General features: G+C 36.5%; 3 protein-coding genes across 5 annotated transcripts; 2 read left to right on the top strand and 1 right to left on the bottom strand.

Annotated features, from left to right (window-relative positions):
- Positions 1-796: 796 nt before the first annotated feature.
- Positions 797-4,514, top strand: LOC122317761. The gene is made up of 6 exons (XM_043134757.1): positions 797-815; positions 901-1,006; positions 3,011-3,146; positions 3,398-3,494; positions 3,658-3,744; positions 4,086-4,514. The coding sequence occupies exons 2-6, from the start codon at positions 949-951 to the stop codon at positions 4,218-4,220; spliced, it is 513 nt and encodes a 170-aa protein (XP_042990691.1). The 5' UTR covers positions 797-815; positions 901-948; the 3' UTR covers positions 4,221-4,514.
- A 1,225-nt stretch (positions 4,515-5,739) lies between these two features.
- LOC122317760 (glyceraldehyde-3-phosphate dehydrogenase B, chloroplastic) lies at positions 5,740-9,020 on the top strand. Its single transcript, XM_043134756.1, has 9 exons — positions 5,740-5,928; positions 6,008-6,121; positions 6,667-6,828; positions 6,924-7,091; positions 7,254-7,414; positions 7,538-7,599; positions 7,853-7,902; positions 8,049-8,455; positions 8,621-9,020. The coding sequence occupies exons 1-9, from the start codon at positions 5,830-5,832 to the stop codon at positions 8,754-8,756; spliced, it is 1,359 nt and encodes a 452-aa protein (XP_042990690.1). The 5' UTR covers positions 5,740-5,829; the 3' UTR covers positions 8,757-9,020.
- A 159-nt stretch (positions 9,021-9,179) lies between these two features.
- LOC122317759 (glutamate receptor 3.3) lies at positions 9,180-14,933 on the bottom strand. 3 transcript variants are annotated; one of them, XR_006244635.1, is made up of 9 exons: positions 14,577-14,933; positions 13,765-14,156; positions 12,301-13,643; positions 11,947-12,224; positions 11,250-11,281; positions 10,759-11,162; positions 9,981-10,496; positions 9,809-9,903; positions 9,180-9,627 (listed from the first exon to the last, which is right to left on the bottom strand). XR_006244635.1 is itself a non-coding variant. In XM_043134754.1 (8 exons), exons 2-7 carry the CDS (start codon positions 14,027-14,029, stop codon positions 10,026-10,028), a joined length of 2,793 nt encoding a protein of 930 aa, XP_042990688.1. In that variant the 5' UTR covers positions 14,030-14,156; positions 14,577-14,933; the 3' UTR covers positions 9,180-9,627; positions 9,981-10,025. The 3 variants fall into 3 exon arrangements, 2 of the variants coding, with proteins under 2 accessions (XP_042990688.1, XP_042990689.1); XM_043134754.1 differs by lacking the exon at positions 9,809-9,903; XM_043134755.1 differs by lacking the exon at positions 9,809-9,903 and having other exon boundaries at positions 9,180-9,499.
- Between the last annotated feature and the right edge of the window lie 966 nt (positions 14,934-15,899).

The raw sequence follows: 15,899 nt of genomic DNA, 5'->3' as shown, positions 1-15,899 counted from the left end.
CCAAAGAGAATAATTATAATATATAGAATTAAGATTATTATTTTCAAAAAGATTTATCTTTAATTTCTAAATATTTAACAAAGAAAATTTTGAAAATATAGATGAAAGATTGCGGAGTAAAATTTAAATTATTGATTTTGATCATTAAGTACGGGATAAAAAAATCTAATAATATAATATGTGGATTTTGATATTAAAAGGTGTAAGTTAAAAAAGAAATTTTTTTATTTTTAAGTAGGTACAAAATACTTTTTTTTTTAAGAAAAATTGTCATTATTTATTTATAAGAGGAATTTTCATTAATGATCGGATACATTTGAGATGTTTTGATATCAAATATGTCATTATAAATTAAAATAATCCATTTAAAACTTTATCAGTATATTATTTTTGGACGATGTTATTATGCCGCACAGCGTTTATCGGCCGCCCTTTGTATTTTTTTCTTTTTTTTTTCACATTTTTAATATATTTAAATATTTTTAAAAAATAAAAAATATATAAATACACTTAAAATCATTTTTTTAATTATTAAATAAAAAAATTTTGTAACCAGCAATTATTTTGAAGAGGCAAATGGAAGGAACATACAAATATTTTTCATTATATTTTTTTATGATTGATCTGATTTTTACTATTGCTGATTTTTGTATGAATTAAATATTGTCGGTATCTACTTTTCGAATAAGATTTTTTTTTATTATTATTATTTTTTTTTTGCATAAGACTTTTCGAATAAGATTTTTTATTTAAAAATACAATAACTCGTTAAAAAATGGTCATGGTTTGGAACGAAATGTCTCCTTAAATTAAAGGTAAGTTTCCGCCTCGAAGCCTAGTAATCATCGAATTCAGGAAGCTTATCTGCTTTATTGTTCACTTCTAGAAACCATCTCGCAGTTATTCCCACACTCCCTCTCTCTCGGTGCGCGCTTTTGTTTACAAACAATGGCCGCTGTTTCGAATTCGTTGATTTTGACGAGTAATCCGGTTACCCAGTTACCTGGTAACATTTTCTCTCGCATTTCTGCCTTCCTTCCTTTCTCGGATTATTATTAATTTTCCTTCGGATTATTATTATTAGCGCGTTCATTCCATTTTATTCAATTGGCTAATGTTTACTTCTCTCAGCTTATGTTCTAATAATTTTCTGTTTTGATTTGGGAATCTGCATCTTTCTTTAATGCATGCATAGAAAATTAGTGTGGTTCTCGGCGAGAATGAGAGAAAGAAGGCTGTAGAGATGATAGATTGACTTGTATCTAATACGCTTTTTTATGGGATACCGATCTTGCTCATCTTAGAAAGCCCCACAAGAGTGTAAAACATCTGAATGTAACTTTTCAGCTGAATATAAAATTGGGTCTTAAATGTAGCGAGTTCTTGAGATTGGAAAATTATAAGAAAATATATGATAAAAACACGGAAACAAAAAATATTTCGGACTTCAAGGCTCAATCGTAACAACGATATCTTTAGAACATATTTTGTGACTTTTGTCCCCTTTCTTCGTGCTACAGAGTATTGACAAAAATGTTCCAACGATACGATGAAGCCCCAAACCTCGTTATTCTAGATTAGCACTTTCTAGAATAACTTAAAACACCCTTTCATGAGAATTTTGAGATAGAAAGGAATTGTTGGAGGGAAGTTGTTATCATTTTCGAAATGTTCAGGTGATTATATAATAATAGTCCATCAAGAGTACAATAAAGTTGGCCATTCAAATTCAAAACTGATGTGCATATTAAATCCCTTTCTTGAATATGGAGTTTGGAACTCCTGTATGTAATAATGCTCATCAACAGCTAGAAAACGGCTAGTTTTCTATTTAATTTCGGATCTGTAAGTTACGTGACGCCGGCGGTGATGCCGCTGCTAGGCACCTTTTGAAGCCCTCCTCCTTCACTTCAAGATAATTCTACGGTAAGGAGGATTCAATATAAACATATTGTCTCATTGCTACTCATAAGCCTCATACACCACACACCACATATTTTTTATTTTTTTAAATTTTTTTAAATTTTTTTTTAGATTTATTCTTTTTAAATTAATTCAATTTTTCTATTTATTATTCATATACTAAACATTTGATAAAATAAAAAAATAAAAAAATTTAAAAAAATAGATGGTGTGTGGTGTATGGGCTTATGTTTAGAATTTTTCTTTTATAATTACTCAATGTGGGATTCACATTTCTCCTACCTACACTTCAAAATCTCGATGATTTTGGATTACCATAAATATAGTTGACTCTTCATCAATGCACAAGATTTTATTTAAACATGTAAGGAAAATGAAATACTACATTGTTACATTATTATCTAAAGTACCCAAAATAATTTTATTATTTTAACAAAATCTAACACTTGAATCAAGCCAATTTTTTTTTTTTTTTTTTTTGGAGATTGGGCTTTGGATGTTGAGTTTCAGAAATCTAGCTCAGGCTCTTCAGATATTTTAGGGTCTGCTTGGGTTATTTAGGTCGAAAAGTTTATCTGCGGATTTTTACTTATCGTACTGGCATGGCCACCTTCATGCCCAATCTTATGATATTTGATGACCTTTTAATACTGGATTTCAGATATTTAACCACGCTTCATATTTCTTGTAGTTTAGGGAAATAATCTTATTCACTTGTTCTTGTTCGTGTTCTTTTTTTTTTTTTCAAATGATAGAAGTAATTTTTTTTTAATATTTGGAATAGAGTTGGTTGCCCTTTCCATGTCTTGTCGCCTTAGGAAGCAGTGGTTCTTGAATGTAGATGGCTGGCATACTTGACAGTCTGCTGAGGTTCATACTGCATATTTACTCACCATAATTCAAACCTGTCCGGAAGGTTTGATGTTGTTTTCCATTGTTTCTTCTTGGGATTATATTTTAAAAATGTATTTGTTGCTCACAATAAAGCTACATAATATATTTCTACCTGTGGAGCTAGGTTCCCACACTGTTTTCTGTTTAGTTTTAAAGCATGTATGCTTATCTATTCATGTGGACTCTTTTCTAGGATCTTCTCTGAAGCCATTGGGCCAATTTCTTGGAAATGCAGCCCCCACCAACCGGTTGCTTAGTACCAACCGCATGGGGAAATTGCAACTGTGTATGTCTAGAAGGCCACTCATAGTTCAAGCTGGGTATAGTAGGTATTATATTTGCAGTTACTTTGTGATCCTAAAACCGTTGTTCTTGTGTGTGGTTTCAATATGCTAGTTCAGCAAAATGAATCATAGCTCTTGATTTTCTGAGTTTAAAGTAAGTTAATATCATTATTGGTTTTGAATTTATATGTTAACTTTAAATTTAGTTTTTGTTTTTGTTTGGGTTAGGTTGGGGCATATTATATATGACAGGAAATTATTAATGCCAGTATCATGCTTATATTTTGTTATTACAGTGATCGTGGAGGAGCAAGTAGTGCAGGCATCTTTGTAGGCGGCTTTGTATTGGGAGGACTAATAGTGGGCACACTCAGTTGTGTATATGCACCTCAGGTCTGGTGCTTCTTTACCCGGAATTTTACCTGTAAATGGTAGAAGCCACTATACTGTGGGTGGCTAGCAGCTCACAGCTAGCACTTCTCTTTGACTGTCGCATGTGTCGATCTGGATTATTTTTTTTCTCACTACATATTTTATTTTGATTCATCTTCTACAGATCAGCAAAACTCTGGCTGGAGCTGACCGAAAGGATTTAATGAGGAAACTGCCCAAATTCATATACGATGAAGAAAAGGCTTTGGAGGTGGAAAGTTGCTCTTGACTCTGTCTATAATCAATTCACAGGATTAGTATTTAAAATTTTAAATGGATATGATTTACTTGTTCCTAATGGATAATCATGAAATATTATAACATTATTGGTGCTTTATGAAATTTATTTGGTCGCTCATGTAGTATTAGTGTTCTGCTGAAATGTGATTTCCCCACTTTCCATTTTCACATTTTCACTTGTTTTATCTCTAGAATACTGTAAACTGCTTTTGCTTCTGTTCTGAAATATTTTAAGTTATTGTATCACATTTCACCTTACATTTATTATCTGAAAATATTCATGTTTTCTGAATGGCCCACTTCCTTTTATAGAAAACACGGAAAGTACTGGCTGAAAAAATTGCACAGCTGAACTCTGCTATAGACGATATGTCTACTCAGCTCCGATCAGAAGAAACCCCCAATGGTGTGGATGTGATTTCTGATGAAGTTGAGGCTGCCTTGTAATTGCTCTTGATTACATTATGGTATAAATGGCCTTTTCTACCAGTATACTTTGAGACTATAAATTATTGTTGAATTTCTTGTAATGCATTCCTTGCACTCTCAACAATCAGTTTAGTTTCCTTCGAACATGATGGCTTTTGGCAGGATGGGTGAGAAATACAATTATCTGGTCAATTTGAAATTGCTCGGAATTTGGTCAATTTGAAAGCACTATTGTATAGTGTGCGTTCCAAGCGTGTGTACTATTTGAAATGTCCATGATGTAGGCTGTTACAAGCTGACACTTTTTTTAAACTCTCCCCAAGTTAACCCTTCTCTGTTTACTTTTGTTTTGTTGACGTGATCACAGGAGACTCGGAGTGGATAAATACCCACTGCATTTGTATCCTATAACGGTTAACATCCTAGCCCTTGATTCATAAACCAATATTCATATTGTTGATAGATTTTAACTCCAATGACAAGGATCCTAACTAGAACATCATTGGCTATCGTCAGTTACCCAAGTTAGGGAGAATCTTGGACACCCTGGATTTCAATGTCATATTCTATAATTAGGTGGTTCCCAAGGTGATTTCTGTCCTATTTCCCTGTTTTATTTTCCTTGTTATATAACAGGCTAAAGGTCCTTACAATTATGAGTCCTGTTTACCAATAGAAGCACTGAAGCAGGGATTATTGACAAATTGCAATACTTATTCTTCTGTACATCATCAAGAAATTGCAACCTAGGCTAATTCACATACATATTAGCCTGGGAAATGTTGATCTTGAAAATGGTTTTGGAAATATCTTCCGGTGATGGTGTTATTACTTTCAGCTTGAGATCTCCAATGTGGCTAGCATCCTGATATTTTGAGATGCTGCTTTGTGTGAAACAAATCGGCCCATGTCGAGACTTTCCAGAGCTCACAAACTTTCACGTTGAATTTTTGGTAATATTAGCTACCAAGTCTGGTCCAGCAGCATGGGCTTTTGATCCTCAATTGCCTTCTTTTTTTTTTTTTTCTTCTTTCTCCCATCAACCTGTCAAATCAACGAAATGATACCTGGGACCTAAGCACATCCCTTTTTTTGGTAAGAGAAGACCATAATAATTTGAATTTTGAGTTAAAGGAGCCCTAATAAAATTTCAATTCCTGATTCAATCTCAACAAAATTACATAAGAGGAAGACGTTTGGGATTCCATCCATCTTAGGTGCATCGGACTATCTATCTTTTACTTCAGTGCCACATATATTCTCCTTTGAGTAAACTTTCTCCACCATCATCCATGATTTTCCAATAGCCTGAAACTTGGTAATATATCTATTGGTTTGGACACATTGTCCCATTGAGAAAATGCAAGGGCATTGCTGGAAGAAACTAATTGGTGATCAATCTGTGGCTAAGATTCTGAAGTTGCAGACACAAACAGCATCTTATCTCGTATATCTTCACGTACCCTTCTCACCACACGTTGCTTACGACTAACTTGCGACCATAATTTTTTGTTAGTGATTAAAATGAACTCACGACTCTGTGCATGAAAGTTGATATATTAACTGAAAAACGGATGGTACTCTATAAAATACGAGGAACTTCTATCACTTAGCTTTAGTTGCAGACATGGCCAGCCACGCTGCTCTAGCTTCTTCAAGAATACCAACCAACACAAGGCTCCCTTCAAGGAATTCCCCCTCTTTCCCCACCCAATGCTTCTCCAAGGTCTCTCTGATCACTCTCTTGGTCGTTAGACTGTAGTTTTATATTTTTATGGGATATTCAATTCATTTTGGTCTTGCAGAGGGTGGAAATGGCTGAGTACTCTGGCCTAAGATCCAGTAAATGCATGACCTACGCCAAGAATGGTAGGGAATCATCCTTCTTCGATGTTGTGGCTGCCCAACTTACTCCCAAGGTTATCTTATTACTCCTTCGGATATGTGCATGTTTAGTAGTAGGATTGACTTGATTGTTGTTTTTGCTTCTGTAATCCATTGATAAATCTGATGCTTTCTGACACCATAACTTCAAGCATATCTAACATGCAAGCCTCTAAAATTTCGATTTAAAAAAATATGGCTTTGCCTTAACAAATGTGGAGCCAAAAGTATAGGCCAGACTTATCAAAGCAATCTTGCTCCAAATTCAAGTAGCTTGGTTTGTTTTACAACCTTACTTAGCCCCCTCTTGTACTCTGCATAATTAACATGTTTCACAAGCTTAGACCCATTCACATACTATAACTAGCTCATGTAAGACTTTTCAGTAAAGGTCTTCACTCTGCGCAGAGTTTTAAATTTTGGAAAAAAAAGCAATCATCTATTAGAATAGCCATGCCAAACTGCCACATTCACTAAAAATTTCATGTAAAGCTTGTAAGTGGAATACATATGCTTTACAATTCACTGAAGAATTCCCCCAATTAAATTGCCACTAACAAGTATGCTATTCTTAAATCAGACCACAGGATCAGCTCCAGTAAGAGGAGAAACAGTGGCCAAACTGAAGGTGGCAATCAATGGATTTGGACGCATTGGCAGGAACTTCCTCCGATGTTGGCATGGCCGCAAAAACTCACCCCTCGATGTTATTGTTGTCAACGACAGTGGTGGTGTCAAGAATGTAAGAAATTTATTTATAAATTCTGATCAATGCTGTGCTTTTGGGGAATAAACTTGGTTAGTATTGATAATTTTCATTTATGATTGCAAAAACAGGCTTCACACCTGCTCAAATATGATTCTATGCTGGGAACCTTTAAAGCAGATGTGAAAATACTTGACAATGAAACCATCACCGTTGATGGTAAGCCTGTCAAGGTTGTCTCTAACAGGGACCCTCTCAAGCTCCCTTGGGCTGAGCTTGGCATTGACATTGTTATCGAGGTAAGCTTGCATTCAATACTCCACTACCAGCTTTAAGTTGTGTAGATAAGTGGCGATTTTTCAAGATTTACATAACAAACTTCTGTAACCCAAGTGGAGAAATTTCCAAGTTGGCTCAACTTTTGACAGACCTTAGACGATTGCCAACAATTTGTTCTATAGGGAACAGGAGTGTTTGTAGATGGCCCGGGTGCTGGGAAACACATCCAAGCTGGTGCCAAGAAAGTCATCATTACTGCTCCAGCCAAAGGTGTTGACATTCCAACCTATGTTGTTGGGGTAAATGAAAAGGATTACGACCACGAGGTTGCTAATATTGTGAGGTCAGTAGTCCCAAGTAGTCTATCAAACTATCGAAACAGTTATCAGTTTGCTTGAGCGAATTGATTTCTTAAGTTACCTCTTAGATGGTATGTTCTAAATGGTTTTTGAATCTCCATTCACAGCAATGCTTCTTGCACTACAAACTGTCTGGCTCCTTTTGTGAAGGTCATGGATGAAGAATTTGGTGAGGGTTCATAAAATTCCACTGCAGGAGTATTAAAATACATATATACAATCTTTTTTACAACTATTTTCACATTTATCTTTAAAATGGAAGACATTTATGTTAACTTTAAAATCCAAATAAAATTTGTTTAGTATTTTTTGATGAGGTGGCATCATTACATTTGTTGGTTACAAAATGGGTCATAAAATAGGTATATAAATATTACTATTCTTTTGTATAAGTACATCTTTAAGACAGCACTATGTTGCAGGCATTGTCAAGGGAACCATGACCACCACTCATTCCTACACCGGAGACCAGGTAGACAATCAACCACAAAATTTCTTTCATCTCTGTAGGGTCTCATATATAGCTGCTATTTTAATTTAACACAATATTCTAATAATTTAAAAGATCAAATGATGTTCATGAATAACAAAGTGATGACCTACATTGTGTATCTTCAGAGGCTCTTAGATGCTTCACACAGGGACTTGAGGAGAGCCAGGGCTGCAGCCCTGAATATAGTCCCAACGAGCACAGGTGCTGCAAAGGCCGTGTCTTTAGTGCTACCCCAGCTCAAGGGCAAGCTCAATGGCATTGCACTCCGTGTGCCTACACCTAACGTGTCAGTTGTTGACCTTGTTGTGAATGTTGCAAAGAAGGGCCTAACAGCAGAGGATGTTAATGCAGCTTTCAGAAAAGCAGCAGAGGGACCATTGAAGGGCATATTAGCTGTGTGTGATGTCCCTCTAGTTTCAGTAGACTTTCGGTGCAGTGATGTTTCTTCCACCATTGACTCTTCATTATCCATGGTCATGGGTGATGATATGGTCAAGGTGGTTGCCTGGTACGACAATGAATGGGGATACAGGTAACATGTTTCAAACTTATATCGTAGTTTGCTATTAGTTTCAAGTTCATTGATATATATGTAAGAGTAATGATATGTTGAAGCCATAAATGCGAAGAAATAGAGTATTTGTTTTGTTTAATAACTGCGAATATTTCCTAACAAATTGTGTGATTTTGTTTGCAGCCAAAGGGTTGTTGATTTGGCTCATCTAGTAGCAAGCAAGTGGCCAGGGTCACCTGTAACAGGGAGTGGTGACCCATTAGAGGACTTCTGCAAGACAAACCCGGCTGATGAGGAATGCAAAGTTTATGAAGCTTAGATGGATGGCTGGCTGGCTGGCTAAACCTCATCTATTTTGGCTAATTGCCTAGCAAGGGCCGAGATTTCAGTACTGTTTCATTTTATTTACCATTATGTTGTAATCAAGGTTGAGGGAGATCAGAGGAACAAAATCATCAGACATGTAAATTTTAAAATAATGATGGTCATTAAGGAGCTACGTACGTGAAATATTACTGTTTCACTAGTTGTGCCTACAATCCAATTAAACTGTTAGAATCAAATCGAACCGGTTTTTGATTTATTCTGTTAAATTGTAATGTTTTTCGTTTAGCTCATGTATTGGTTTGGCTCTCGACTGGGCCTCGAAATCCAACCAAGGGTTCGGTCTTACAAATGGGGATCAGCTTGCGAAAGGTTATTTAAGTTCAAATCATCAATCAATTAAGATAAGTGTAACATATACAAAAATAAATTCACAAATTTATGTGACTTCATGTGATTAGTATTTCCCATCAATCGTGTTCATGCAATAGATGTAAGAAATCAATAGTTATGAAGTATGTGAATGTTATGAGGTATTGCAAGTAGAAATCGATTTCACAAAAGAATACGTGAAACGGGTCTTGGCTTAATATCGCAATACTGTCTCACAAAACATGTTTACAACATCGGCAAGCAGTATTTTTCCTCGATAGATGTCGTAGGAGGTTCCCAGGACTGGTTTGAGGTACCAAAATGTGCTGAATTAATTTGTGCTCAAGCTCTCAGACAGGAAAGGACCTGTACAAAACATGGTACGATCAGGTGTCAAGCACATGGAGAGTGGCAAATGCTGTGAGCTTGGGAGAGGTTGTGCACTAAGTAAAATTGATTCCTAAAGCCATGGTTAGGACAATGCGTAACAAATCCTGAAAGGACAACATAAATAGAAGGATTAGAGAGCTGAAAAAAAAAAAAAAAAAGTGCAATGTCCTTGTGCTTTGAATATCTACTGCAACATATGCCATGGGTGTGTGTCTGAGATGTTTGTGTCTACATGTTTATGTATTTATCTGTATGTGTGCCTGTGGACACTCGCACAAGACGCACAAAGTAAGAAGCACGTTGAAATCCCTTGACTTGAAATATGCATTGAAATCCTTGAAACAAGATCTTGGAACGGAAAATGCTTCCAGTATATATTCCTATAAAATAAAGGTGCTTTCTTATGGTGTTAAACAAATATAAATGATATGACCACACAAAAATATAAATTACTCACATGTAATGTTACGATGATTAGGGATGCCCCAAATGAAAAACGAAGTTAATTGCTTGAGCTGATGTGGGTCCCAGTAGTCATTCCAGTCTGTCTCCTACTTACCAACTCACTGTCATTGGAAATTTCAGATAATGATCTTTCCACTTTCCTTCTTTTACTTCCACTATTTGAGTGGTCGACTTTCTCATCCATCAATGACAACAATCTCCTGACACGCCCAGAAATTGAGTTATTTGGACCAGTGGAAATAGATTCAGAGGGGCCAGTTCGGCATAACTGCTGCATAATCTGCAAGAAATATATGACGAGAGCAAAGAAGCAAGCCATCCCACAAATAAGAAAGAGACCCCAGAAGCTTTTAAGTTGAAGCTGATTTGATTCAATTTCAGCAGACTCTAAACTGCAAGTGCTTTGCATCAACCACTTATCATGGATCCGCTGAAGATCACCATTCTCTGACAGTTGTAGAATAGCAGTTGACATGTCAATTGCTAAAGGAGAGTCCCGAGGAAATGCCTATCATGTGAAAGGCAAGAAAAGGAAATGAAAAAACATCAGACTTTATGTGTCTGTTATTTACTACAGGCTGGAATCTAGATACAGCTTTACTAAAAGTACATCTGTCTTTGACCAAGTAGATAGCAGTGTATCAGTTACCATATAAAGGAGTATTTTTCAGCCCTTTAGAATAATTTCAATAGATCACTTCCTGTTTTAATTTGAAATATGTGTTATCTAAAATTCTCATTAAGAATGCCTCTGCAAAACAGATACTCACAAAACCCCAGCCACTTTTGGTGAACTCTTGACCTACAACCCTGAATTTGCACTGGCTGGAGAGGAATAGTTCTATGTAAGGAAGTTCATCAACAATCGCTGCAACACCGCCTTTTTCAGGACCACGCTGAAGGGCTAAAGCATACGCATCAGGTGATCCAAGAGCAACAAGCCTAGATTTGGATATGCCAAGTTCCTCCAAATAATGTTCAGCAAAGGAGCCCACTTGGTACCCAATTAGCTCCTCACTCATCTTCAAGCTTTCAATCCCTTCAATAGGCGAAGACAGATGCTGCACTGTGAGGATTGATGTCAGACTCGCAGTGTAGCTTGAGTTGATTATCAAAACCACAAAGAGCCATATGATTAGCACCATTCGACCAAGGGTGCTCACAGTGTTTTCTCCTGCAGAAGGAATAGAGATGACAATTTAAATATTAAAAATGCTGCACTATGCTTATGAAAGGAGTCAAGGACCTGACTTCTACTTACTATGGGCAAAAAACATAGTTGAGAGGCTAAACCTGCAAGTTTAGCAAACAGGAGATGGATCAGAAACAAATTATTTAGAATGCTAGGAAGATGTTCTACGGGTTTCCTTTTTCAATCAATCTATGGGTTTAGAAGTTGACCATCTAAACAATCCATAAATCATGTCTAATCATGAGACATGATTTAAAGGCCCCTTAATAGTTAATACACCTCAGTAGTATTAAGAGAAAAAAGAGTAGAAATTAGCCATATGGCAGGAGGCAGGGTAAAGAAAAGAAAACCATGAAACCCTACTTCCCAACCCCTCAGACACCTACACGAAATTTCAACATAGTTGAGCCCATTTAACTTATCAGACATGGAAAGTTCTTGATTTAGTGAACAATTTGGCTTCCTTGTGTCCCTACATTTTCTGTATACGGTGGGCCAATTTTTTTCACAATAGAAACATGTCCAAAGAAGCCATTTTTCTCCTTGTCTGAATGGCAAAAGAAGCTCTTAACATACAGTAAGGTGAATGCCAAATGCGTCTATCAGAACACGTCAACCCAGACCAATCCACTTGATTGATGCCAACCATCCCCCATTATTCTACTATCAAGAGCTGTATTATCCTAGTTAATTATAGGCTTTTTTGTGCATATATAATACATACCTATATATAGACATGAAGTAATTGCAGCAACCAATAACTCACCATAGAATGGTCATAAGTTGTTTTTTAGGAGGGCCCCTGAACTCATCATTTGTTCTATGCTCCAGAATCCACACAACAGTGCCAATCAAAACGAAGAAACAAGCACTGACAATCCACATATTTCGACTAAATGGCCGCAGGAAAGCCCAAGCACCAGAGTTTTTTTTTTTTAATGGGACCACAACAACAAGTCCAGATGAAGCATATGGCTGTGTAAAATCCACAATTTTTGTTCGATTTGTGACAATTGCAATGTCACCAACAGCAGCATCAAAATCCTATTACAAGGAAATGAGAGATTTAGCCAGTAAACAATGAATTTATATAATTCTAATTTTGTAAAGTAATACTCACACCAGCTGTGATCATATTTACAAGCTCTGTGTAGCTTGGGTTTTCGATACCATTTCCAAAAGGGACAAATCGGTATGGAACAGCATAAGGTAACAAGTTAACAGCAGCTGTAAATACATCTATGCAGAAACCCTTAAACATATCACTTCCCCGCACTCGTGATACAAATGCTCGGTAACTAGCTCGATTAGGTACACCAATTTTCAGTTGCTTCCCATTGTTTGGGAAAACCCATCCACGGGGCTTCAATAATGTTTCTCCTGGCCAGATAACACTGTATAGTTGCTGGTTTGCACTTGAATGATTAGGTGGCATTGCATAGAGCGTCTCAGGAGCCACGACTGATAAGCCAGAATAGTTTGACCAGTAACCAATCCGTCGAAACCCAGTTCCTACGACATTAATGATATCATATGCAGGAAGAATAAGAGACCTATCTGAGTTAAACTTAATAGGACCTGTCAAACCAGCAAGGTTACTCTGCAGGATGCACTGCAACAGCAGAATTCCATCATCAAAAATATTCATTGCTTCAAGGTGGAGATTGTCGCCTAATGCAGACTGCAACCTAGAATCATTAGAAAAAGAAATCACCCCTCCCTGGTTAAAAAATGCATCAATAGCATGGGCAAGCAGCCAAACAGAATCATAAGCAGAAAGCCCATATGAATGCAATCCCAAAGAACCACCAGTTAACCTTTTCCACCTAGAGAAAAAAGCTTTTTTTCTATCTGAATCTGGTGTATGTTGGCGCAAAACAAGAACTCCTTGTATTGAATCCATTGTCTCTGGAGGAAGAGGAGCAGAAGAATCTAAAACAGAGGAGAGCCAATCAGTAGCTATCCATACAAAGCCATTTCCCATCATTCCAAGATATTGTGCTACAGAGAAAACCATTAATCCTGAATCAGGATTTACATGCAGAACAATAATTCGAGACTCCATTAATGCAACCTTGATAAGAAGATCCATAATGTCACCCCGATTAACTTCAGACCCAGGGCTAATTCCCTGCTTGTAGGAAATTTTACAGCGCCTCTCTGCTAGTTTATCATCTAATGCTGCCACACCATTCCGTCCGTAGTCATCGTCAATGAAAATGGCAATTACGTCCTTCCAACCATAATAATCAACAACCTCAGCCACTGCTGTCATTTGGTACAAATCGCTCTGTCTTGTTCTAACAAAAAAGGGAAACTGAAGGGAAGAGAGGGTGGGATCTGAGGCCCCAAACGATAATAGAGGAACTTGGAGTTCATTTGCTACATGGGATATAATATGCGCAACTACAGAAGATTGCGGGCCTATGATGGCAACTATATCAGTCTCCATAAATTGCAAAGCTGTAATTTGACATAGCAGTCAGGCCATGTGATTAGGATTGTTAGATTCTTTTTGGAACAGAATACTCGCCTATAATAAAAATAAGCTAAATTGGGCAAGAAACTTAGTAAAATAAAGTACCTCCAACCATGCCAAAAAATCCACTGCAATTGGAATCTTGCATAGTTACAGCAAGTTTTGTTCCATGGAGAATGCTGGAATTGGAGTTGACATCTTTCACAGCTTCCTCAATGGCAATCTTGGCGACTCTTCCTATGGTAGATTCAAACGTAAAAAGAGCTCCAATATTCACAACAGCAGGTCTTGAAGAAACATTCTTACTAAACCCATATGTGGACAGCCCAAAATAGAGAAACAGCGACAAAATAAACCAAATAAGATTCATTTTCACCAAGCACAACAATTTCTTCGCCTGCCCCAATATTAATCTTACGCAGGATTTCCACCAAAGCCTTTGTACACAATTGATAACATAGAATTACCCATCAGAGCTCGTATTAAATGATTTCCATCTGAAAAAGAAAATTGAAGTGTCAGAATGCGTATAAAAGACACAGGCCGCCTCAGTCTCGATAGTAGTAGTAAAACAAACGGAACTTAGTTAACTAATTCAAAACTGATGCTCAAATGGTTTACGAGGGACAGTTGGGGAGAAAGAAGTCCAATTGTTTTTTAATCAATTTTTTTTTTCCTCATTTGGGACCCAAAAACACCTCAATTGAACCAAAAACAACATCAACATGGAGTAGCTGGCATAGGTTTTTCATTTAGCTTCCATCTGAAAGCCAGAACCAATGACCTATATTCCATTTCATTTCATATCTTTCCTTCAGGCTTATCGTCGACCACTATAACAATGGAAAAACAACCAAAAACAAAAAAGGAAAGCTATCGTATTAGCATAAAAAAAAAAAAAAAAATCAGAATCTTACAGATTAATGAGAAAGCAATCCACTCAGCCAAGTAGTATAATCCCCATCTAGAGAGAGAGAGAGAGAGGGGGTCGGCGCCGCGGGGGGGGGGGGGGGGGGGGGGGGGGGGCGCTGGCGAGAGGGAAAAAAACGAAATAATAGAGGTGAAAATGAAGACCCAGATGACTTATCAGTAAAGGTCAAATGGACAACCAATCATCAACCCGGAACCTTGAAAGGAAATGTTATATATGGGGGTTACCAGCAAAAAGGAATGAGCTGTGCAAACGCTTGAAAGAGAATGCTCACTCACATGGCAGGAACAGGAACGACTACCATAAATTGCAATTCACGACGTCACGTGGGAAAAAAAAAAAAAACACAAAAACATAAGTGAGGAATCTACTCTGGCCAAAAGAGACAGCACGCCACTGCTAGCGTGACCCGATGTCGACGATGAGAATTTTAGGCCGACCGAGAGGGTACCCCGCCATTCCACTGTTTCAGCCTTTTCAGCAATTAAATGCTAGCGTGTCCGACACGCGAGAATCTAAACATGCTCGATAATACGAGAATGAGAAGGTTTGTGAACCAGTTTTTTGGATAAACGAGAAAGAAAACTGTTATATACGTAAAAAGATTATATAAAAATATATTTATAATAACGAAAATTTGTTATCTATTTTATAATTTAAATATTATATTAAATCTTTATCAGATTATAAATTTATTTTTATATAATTTATTTTATCTTTATAATTAAAATATTTCCTAATGACAGATATTCTTTTCAGAAATAATATTCGAAATTTGTACGTATTGAAATTCTAACATTACTCGAATTATTTAAAGAACAAGGGACAAAAATTGATGAGCTAACGTTCAAAATCATAGCATAAATATATTTGTGTTGAGAAATCACGATCAATCTCTTTGGAATTTAATAAATGCTCAGATGTACCATAGAATCAGGAGCTCTAGTGGCGGACCCATGTTATACCTACCCGGCTACCCCCAACTTTTTCAAAACATAAAATACCTTAGATATCTAATAAAATCTAATTCTACAAATATAAAAAATATCCTTTTCCAAAAAAATTTATAATCTCCCTCTAATTTTTTTTAAAAAAAATTAATATACCTAGAAATTTCTCTTTTCAAAACATAAAATACCTTAGATCTTATACCTAATTCTACAAACATGTACAATTGTGTGTCAACTTTGCGAAAAACCTAACTCAGATACCATGTAAGAGAATTGCAGTGACAGAAGTAAAGGATAATAAAAAAACATAGGATGGTAGAATTGTTTCACTTCTTCAATTGATATTTTTCAATCTCATA

The sequence above is a fragment of the Carya illinoinensis genome, chromosome 8 (genome assembly GCF_018687715.1).
Source record: "Carya illinoinensis cultivar Pawnee chromosome 8, C.illinoinensisPawnee_v1, whole genome shotgun sequence".
Lineage (NCBI taxonomy): Eukaryota > Viridiplantae > Streptophyta > Magnoliopsida > Fagales > Juglandaceae > Carya > Carya illinoinensis.
The sequence above is the reverse complement of the archived record's forward strand: the minus strand, read 5'-3'. Positions and strand labels throughout refer to the sequence as shown.

What these genes read in the sequence shown, in the direction of transcription:
- LOC122317760 (XM_043134756.1), top strand. Translation starts at nt 5,830, where the DNA reads ATGGCCAGCCACGCTGCTCTAGCTTCTTCAAGAATACCAACCAACACA. An exon ending in CTGCCCAACTTACTCCCAAG is followed by an intron (nt 6,122 to 6,666) that starts GTTATCTTATTA and finishes TTCTTAAATCAG; the next exon opens with ACCACAGGATCAGCTCCAGT. An exon ending in GAGGTTGCTAATATTGTGAG is followed by an intron (nt 7,415 to 7,537) that starts GTCAGTAGTCCC and finishes CTCCATTCACAG; the next exon opens with CAATGCTTCTTGCACTACAA.
- LOC122317761 (XM_043134757.1), top strand. Translation starts at nt 949, where the DNA reads ATGGCCGCTGTTTCGAATTCGTTGATTTTGACGAGTAATCCGGTTACC. An exon ending in GTTGTGTATATGCACCTCAG is followed by an intron (nt 3,495 to 3,657) that starts GTCTGGTGCTTC and finishes CATCTTCTACAG; the next exon opens with ATCAGCAAAACTCTGGCTGG. An exon ending in ATGAAGAAAAGGCTTTGGAG is followed by an intron (nt 3,745 to 4,085) that starts GTGGAAAGTTGC and finishes TTCCTTTTATAG; the next exon opens with AAAACACGGAAAGTACTGGC.
- LOC122317759 (XM_043134754.1), bottom strand. Translation starts at nt 14,029, where the DNA reads ATGAATCTTATTTGGTTTATTTTGTCGCTGTTTCTCTATTTTGGGCTG. An exon ending in ATTTTTTGGCATGGTTGGAG is followed by an intron (nt 13,644 to 13,764) that starts GTACTTTATTTT and finishes GTCAAATTACAG; the next exon opens with CTTTGCAATTTATGGAGACT. An exon ending in CAACTTATGACCATTCTATG is followed by an intron (nt 11,282 to 11,946) that starts GTGAGTTATTGG and finishes CTAAACTTGCAG; the next exon opens with GTTTAGCCTCTCAACTATGT.